The sequence below is a fragment of the Cupressus sempervirens genome, chromosome 8 (assembly GCF_028749045.1).
Source record: "Cupressus sempervirens isolate cs-2001-9-10 chromosome 8, ASM2874904v1, whole genome shotgun sequence".
Lineage (NCBI taxonomy): Eukaryota > Viridiplantae > Streptophyta > Pinopsida > Cupressales > Cupressaceae > Cupressus > Cupressus sempervirens.
The window spans coordinates 543,604,338-543,612,741 of NC_143125.1; the positions used below are offsets into that span (position 1 = coordinate 543,604,338).

The 8,404-nt window shown below is 32.5% G+C and overlaps 1 protein-coding gene across 1 annotated transcript; it reads right to left on the bottom strand.

Moving 5' to 3' along the window:
* Positions 1-1,281: 1,281 nt before the first annotated feature.
* LOC149543592 (protein HOTHEAD-like) lies at positions 1,282-7,474 on the bottom strand. Its single transcript, XM_089796305.1, has 6 exons — positions 7,196-7,474; positions 6,834-7,090; positions 4,976-5,366; positions 2,869-3,218; positions 2,137-2,621; positions 1,282-1,622 (listed from the first exon to the last, which is right to left on the bottom strand). Exons 1-6 carry the CDS (start codon positions 7,260-7,262, stop codon positions 1,568-1,570), a joined length of 1,605 nt encoding a protein of 534 aa, XP_089652431.1. The 5' UTR covers positions 7,263-7,474; the 3' UTR covers positions 1,282-1,567.
* Positions 7,475-8,404: the final 930 nt, after the last annotated feature.

Below are 8,404 nucleotides of genomic sequence, written 5' to 3' on the forward strand. Positions count from 1 at the left end.
ATAGGCATTCTATATTCACAGAATGGAGGAGTAGGATGATGTGAGCGTGTTAATGTTAACTTTTATTCTTTTAGCTTAAATTGGACAACAATATATATGGCAAAAGTTTAAATCTTATTATAAATATAATATACTTTTTAAAACAATTTAATAAATATCACATAAAATATTCGTTTAAATTATAATATTTGAAAATATAAATCATCCATTTTTAAGAAATTAAAATAAGTAAAAAAAATTAATAAATGGAGATAAATGAAATATAAATAATTTTAGATGTAGTAAAGTAAATTAAAATTATTTTGTAGTGATATCTATCGACATTTCTTTAGATAGATTTAGATAGATTTATTTAAGATATGTCTTCCTTGAAGTTGAAAAGTAGTGTTGGTTTGTTAGTAATATGTGAATTGATTTTTTTATGGATCTTATTTATGTTAAATCATGTTTATGGGAAAAATATCATAATGATCCATCAAGATATATACAACATATTATATATATATGACCATGACTATTAGTATATTTGTATTTTTTTCTTTCTAATTTTTTTTTTTTTTTTTCAAATATATAAATATCAATGTCAACTATTTGATTTAAAATTTTGAAAATATTTACATAAATATTAATAAACTATAAAAACTATTGATTTTACTTAATTAATAAAAATCAATAATAACTTTTAATCAATTAATAATAACAAAAATTAATAATAGAAATGAAATAGGATAATAAAAATATTTCAAAGCATAGATATATATTTAATTTATTTAAAAATAGTTCTCCCAAACAAAAGCAACAACCATTACAGGTTTCATTAAGTTCGAAAAACAAGATAGCAATTAATTTAGCAATTGGTAAATTAATTAGCTCTCAGATGGTCGAAGAGAAATGACAGCAATAGCAACACGACCTTCAAGCGAGTGCCATCTTTGTTTTTCCTTAATTTTCTATTGTAAAAATATAAATAAGCCCAAAAAAATTCTCACAGGACCAATTAGAAAATGAGAATTAACACAGCATAATAGATTTTTTAACTCTAACTTTAAGAACATTGGAATAAAACATTAGTTTTTTAAATCTAACTAATGCTGAGAACATTAGTTCCCTGCCTTATGCAGGACTAATAATTGAAACTTATGAAAACCATACAATGTCCACTAATTGAATATAAATCATAAATCACAATCAGCTGATAGCATCATAGTATGATAATTAGAGACCAGCCTCATCTTACAAGATTGTGGACATAGCAAAAGATCATATTTCATGGATCATATTGAAGATAAATTAGGGAGAATTTCATTGATGAATAGGAAGAGAAGAGTTTGACTGTCTATGTTAATAGACAAGCAAACTGAATAAACTTTACACTGCTCTTCCATTAAAAAGTAATTTTTTTTGGATGGATGATGTTGACAGTAATTTTTGTTTGGATGGATGATGTTGACAGAACACATTCGGTATTATATTGACTGGGGTTTACTAGATATAAGCCTCACCCACTTCACCTCATATCTATCACAAAAAGACTCCAAATCAGACCCCAGCGGCTAAAAACTACAAACTATACTCCTGCAGATGGGCCCATTTTTTTTCTCAGAATTCTCACTCCCATGTATCTGCACAATAACAAGACAATATTTATACTATAGTTTCCAAAGAAGTAGAGAACTGTAGTCTTCAAGCAAGAAGAATTAATCTTATCAGTTTTCTATAATTCATTTGAAATGTAAATTTTGGTTTCTAGATTTGATTATGCATGTTTTTTTAGCGTCAATATTTCGGATCACACTCTGTGATCCATCATTAGAATGAGAGAATGCAAAAATCAAATATCAACATTTCGGATCACACTATGTAATCCATCATCAAGATGAGAGATTGCAAAAATGAAATATCAACATTTCGGATCACACTCCATGATCCAGCATCAGGATGAGAGAATGCAAGAATGAATTATCAACATTTCGGACCAGACTCCATGATCCATCATTAGGATGAGAGGATTTAGGAATTCCTGCATTCTCTCATCCTAATGATGAATCATGGAGAATGATCAGAAACATTGATGCTCAAAAAACATACACAATCAAATCCAGAAAACCAAAATTTACAAGCAAGAAGAAATCATACCTTCCAAGCATCATCACAGTGGCCTGAGGATTAGTTCCTGGAGAGAAGAGAAAAGTAGATCCATCAATGACTCTAACACCATCTGCTCCAATGAGTCTAAAACTTCTATCAACAACACTACCCATCTGACATCCTCCATGATAATGCCAAATTGTAGTCACAGTATCCTTACAAAACTGCTCTAATGATCCCCATCCCTCCGTGTTCTTGGGAGTTAAATTTATAGGAGCATAAAAGCTTGAATTCATGATCTCGGTCAGACTCATACCATGGGGAATGAATTTCTTCACTGTGGGGGAGTCAAGGATCTTTTGGATGGTCCTTAATCCTTTCACACAACTATGTAGATCCATTGGATTATCATAGTAATTGAATTTCACAATTGGATTGTCTTTAGCATCTGTACTGTTATCCAACCTCAGATAACCTTTGGAAAGGGGCCCTTTGGTCTTTTGCAGAATAATTCCACTCTTCTTTCTTGTACCCTGTTTCCACAACACACAGAAAATCAGTCACCTATTATTGTAATATGTATGAAATGAATTAGGCTAGAGCCTAACGGTAAGTTGTGGGCCTCTCATCTGAAAGGTCTTGTATTGGAGTCTGCTTGATCTTAAGACATGATAATAATTAATTTCAACAAATAATAATAAATAAAGAATCAAGATTTTGGCCCATTACCTATAAAAAAAAAATGCATGAAATGAATAATAAATGTACATCAATAAATACCGTTTCAAATAATTTGAATCCACTGCATGTCTCTATGTAGCTTCCAAATTCGGTGATGCCCACAACTTGAATGAGAGAGACTGGGACATCAGTTGTAAAGGGTACAAAAATGGCATTCATGGGATTGTCAGCCATGCCTTTTCCCACTGAAGGCTGGACCATTATCACTTTTATTCCCATGGACTTCAATTCTTTTGAAGGACCAATCCCACTGAGCATAAGCAACTGTGGGCTTCCCAAGGCACCAGCTGATAGGATAACCTCACTTTTATCTCCCTTCAAAAATACTTGGTGCTCTGCTCCATCTGCATCTCTGAAAACTACTCCTCTCGCTTTTGGCCTTGTTTTATCTGCAAAAAGAGTATGTAAGTGCAATGAAAGAAATGGGCTTCTAAAAACTAAAGAATTGATATATGTTTTTCATTAGATACGTGGGAAAACAAAATTCTAAAGCAAGAACAAGATACAGAATCTTTAAAAAACTACCCCATGACAAAATATGTACAAACCATACAAAAACATGCCCATACCATCTGTCTGAACCATAATATGTACAAACCATACAAAAACATGCCCAAACCAGCTGTCTAAACCATACTAAAGTAAGACAAAAACATGTCCAAACCATTTTTTTTAATCAGATAAACTTAGGTTTTGAAAGGACCCAAACCATTTATTATCATTCTTTTCTAGTTTCTTAAGACCTAGCATACGATTGAGCTATATTTTTCTTAGACTTGTTGCTCTGCTCCATTCACATATCTGAAAACATCTCTTCTCAGTTTTGGTCTCGTTTTCTACATAAACAGAGTATGTCAAAATTAAAGAAATTTATGTTTCGATAAGTGGGAAAGAAAAACTTTAAAACAAGAAAAAGGATCTGGATTTTTAAAAAAATTAGCTGTCCTAAAATAAAACAAAACATTCAATGAGAACAGATTTCCACAATTTATGATAATTATCTGTAAGAATTTCTGGATTTGATTGTGAATAGTTTGTTTAGCATCAACATTTCGAATCACACTCCGTGATCCATCATCTGAATGAAACCAAGCATAAGAGAGCATAAGGAGAAATGATCACAGCTGGAATCAGCATAAGAAACTTGCTGCTCTGCTTGAATCACACATTTTTCTTATACTCTCTTAGACTTTGTTTCATCCTGATGATGGATCAGGACTATGATTTAGAAATGTGGATGCTACACAATCAAATCCTTAAGTTCTTGTAGATAAGACAAACCATGTTCAAAGGTTACAAAAACATGCACAAACTATATATCCAAACTATCCTAAATCAAGACAAAAACCATGTCTAAACCATATCTATTTTCTATTAGATAAACTCAGATTTGAAAGAGCCTGAACCATATAGGTAATCTTTCTTTTCTAATTTCTTAATTCTAGCATATAATTGAACTGTATCTTTTCTTGAGACTTGTTGCTCTGCTCCATCTGCATCTCTGAAAACAACTCCCCTCACTTTTGGTCTCCTTGTCTAGTATGTCAAGTGCAAATAAAGAAATGGTATTCATTTATATTTTTTATTAAAATAAGCAAGGTCTTGAAAGGATCCCAGAACATATTTCAAAGTATAAAACAACCAAAAATAAAATCAGTCCCAGAAATAACAAAACTGGACAACTAGCCAAGAAACAGCACAGAGCTGGAACAGATTAGGATTCATCCAAGCTTGAATCTGGCCTTCATTGTTATTGTTGTCCTTAGATATGAACAATTCATTGTTATTGTTATCCTTAGATTTAAACAATTCATACATCTTTTTAATAAAACAAAATTTGCAAACTGGAAAACAAAAAACTGGACTATTAGCAAAGAAACAGCAGAGCTGGAACATATCAGAATACATCCAAATTTGAATGTGAACTTCATTATTGTTATTGCTCTTAGATTTAAAAGAATTCATATATATTTGTTATTAGATAAAACAGAAAAATGAAAATTGCAAACTAGAATACAACACCCTTGAAATCTTTTAGCAAAGACAAAACATGCCCAAACCACCAAACCAATCTAAAACAAGACAAAACATGCCCATATCATATACCTCTTGTAATAGATAAACTGAGATTTTTCAAATCATATACCTTTTGTAGCGAAAAGAAGACGTTGAACAGTTGCATAGAGCAAAACTGTGAGTTTTCTTGGATTGGCACGTTGAACAAGAATATGAGCAGCTGTAGAGCGATGTCCAGTGCTATTAAAAAGTGTACCACCAAACTTGGTACCAGGGATGTGGTCATATGTGAAGCCATTGTAAGGAGAAACACCTGCCTCCAGGAGACCTTTCGCTACTGCATCCTGCCATTCATTTTGAGGAGGTCGATGAGCTACTACACTTTCCACCCAACGAAAAGACTCTTCCGCCAACCCAGGTTCCAATCCCATGGCCCTCACCTCACTTGAACTCGCACGTGTATAAAATCCTGCATTGAGACAAGTACCTCCTCCCAAAACTCTTGCTCTTGCATTTATCACCTGCTCCAATAATGTTTGTCCAATTAGTTACCACTGGATTCAACTGACAGAACATATCTCAAGTTAATGCTTAACAGTGAAGGAAGTTATAGTTGCATGATCCTTCTAATAATTGTAACGCCATCAAATTTATTATATTTGTGAGAGAAGTTTATTTGCAGAGCTTTAAAACAATTGTGCATTTAAAGAGGAACGACCAATTCTGTAAATAGATTTTTTATATCAAATCTAACTTAACTGGTTAATAACGTAGGATTCTGTTCAAAACCTACGTGAATTTTGATGATCAAAGATCAGTAGAGACTTTTTTCCCAAAAAAAGGAGCCGAATAATTCACAAATCTTCTCCATGTACTCTGGAACTCCACCCGATAGTATTAATTTTTGATAATATTATGTATGATCTTGATCATTTAAACTAGGCTAAAAATATAAAAATGGGTACTCTGCCATATAGAAATCTTTGTCTTTACTATTAAAGGAAAGAAAAACAGAGTACTAGAGCATGAAGTAAAAGCGTACGAGGAAGTACTAGTACAAGGAAGACAAAAAGTCATGGTTATGGACTGCCAACCCTGGTATCTTTAGGTCATTGATAAGCCTTCTGCCTACCCATTCCATACATATGTACTACATTTGAAGGGTTTTCAAAAACATAAAAAAGGAAAATTATGTTTGCTAATAAACATATAAATTATTTACTACCTTCAGGTTTAGACAGTTTAATAATAAAGTGCTTTTGAGTGTAAGACTCTACTAAATGTATTATGCTAGCTTAGAATTTTTTGAAATTGATTATATAAGAATTTTTTCTTCCACAGAGTTTAGTAGAGATAAATTGGAGAAAATATAATCCAACATCCTGTATGAAAACAGTCAGAAAAGAAAAAGAAGGTATGATGTTTATGATTCAGCATTACGATGAACGTACTATGAAAACGATTTGAAAAGAGAGAGTAAAATATCTATGAGCTAACAACATAATGAACATAGTATGATTGAAGAAATATACTTACATGATTAAATCTAAAACCCAATATAATATTAAAGCTTTTGAATGTGATTGTACAAAGTACTTTTTCTGTGAATGTTTTTTATCATGTTTATCATCCCACGTGATGATGAACATAGCCAGAAAAGAAAATATGTTCCAGCATCATGATCAAGACAATCAGAAAAGGGTAAAATATGATATCATGATTGATAAAAATATGACCAAATTCGAAAAAAAGCCAATATTTACATTGTTTTTATATATGTGTTTGACCCTTTTATGGTTGACAGAGGTGTTTACAGGTTTGCATGAAAGATTTCCTTCAAATTTACAAAGAAAGAAAGATAAAAGCACACTGTATTGAATAGTGCTAAATCCAATTTACTAACTAACTTGGACAGCGCCATGAAAACACATTCAGCACAATCTGTTGACACAGAGAAAAGAGTGATGCCATTGTAATTTGAATCTTACCCCATCTTCAGATATAAAAAGCTGGGTGGGCGAGCGGTCTGAATCAAAATCAAACAAATTTAATTCAAAATTCTCCATGCTGAATATCTTTCCATTACCAAGCGGGGATCCACCTCTTTCCAAAAGAAGAACAGACATCTTCTGAGACAGAGTAGCAGCAAGAGTACACCCTGCTGTACCTCCCCCAACAATTATAAAATCATACTTTGATTTCTTCCATTGCCCCTTTTTTGCTTCTTTCACAAATGAATGATGTCCTGAAAAACCATTAAACAAAAGAAAAAACATTTGAGCTTCAAACATAACAATGACTCCCACTAGGTAGTACAAAAGCTTTGAAATAAAAAACATAAGATACCAACCTTTTACAGACGTACATAGAGCATTAAAGATGAGGCAGAAAAACAAAACACATGTTTTAACACCCATTTCAAGCCTAGCTCCAACCCTTTCAACTTTCTCCTGGAAATGGCATATTTATTCTCCTCTCAAAGAAAGTGCTTTGACATAAATAATAGTTCATTAGAATCTTTATGATTCATCTACCAAGCTCACATATTTCAATGTTTCTGGTTTGCTCACCAACCCACAATGGTGTTTCAGATTAATTGAAGCCATGCAAGACTTGGGAACGTGCACATCTGGCATGCAATAATGGATAAAGTGAACATCTGGAAATAAGAACCCAGCGGCCATTTATGTGTTGCAGGGCATCATGACATACACTTTCTTGTTCCAAATTTTTAAAATTCAATTCTGTATTGATTCAATAAAAATCAAAACATAAAATATTCTATTCAATTGATCAATCTTCTACTTATAAGTTATGTCTACCTCACAGGGCTGTACTAAATGCTGGCCACCTTTCTACAAGACTCCTCCTAATGGAAGATATGACATGCTAAATGAAGTATACAGCAATAAATTTGTGCTGTTTTTTTGTGAGATTGATTTAGTTGTGATTAATGGGTTGGTGGAGAATTAACTCACAAGATTTTGAGGAATTAGCTGGTTAATGCGTTCTTCGTCATCTTCTCGTGGGTTTTTCTGCCATAAGTTTACAGTTAGTTAAGGCAGTAGCCGCCGACAATCAGGAAAATGGGGTTAAAAAACTCGGACTTTCTGAGAGCTTCATTGAATGTGAGAAACTAGGTTCATTTATAAGAGATAAGCATTCAAGGAATTTCACATGGTTCCATACAAGTAGCCTGTGAATCTCATCATAGTAACGTGTTCCAAAACGATGGAATTGATCACAAAACCATAGCCTTTGTGGTGAAGATATGTCTAAGCTGAAGATATTAATGATATTTGAGTTTTGCATATCATAATGGATTTTTGTTCTGTTTTTTATAATGGTGTAAAAATATATAAATTTATGGTATTTCTGTGGAGAGTAAAGAGTTTGTTAATAGCGTGTTCTTTACATTTATTTTGTTGCTCTATACAATAGAAGTGGCTATCAGACCAACTAAAATGCAGTTCATATGAAAGGAGAAATTTTAAGAAAAAAAGTGTTGTCTTTTGCATTAATTGGTTTTAGATCGGTTGATAGTTGTTTCCCTATACAA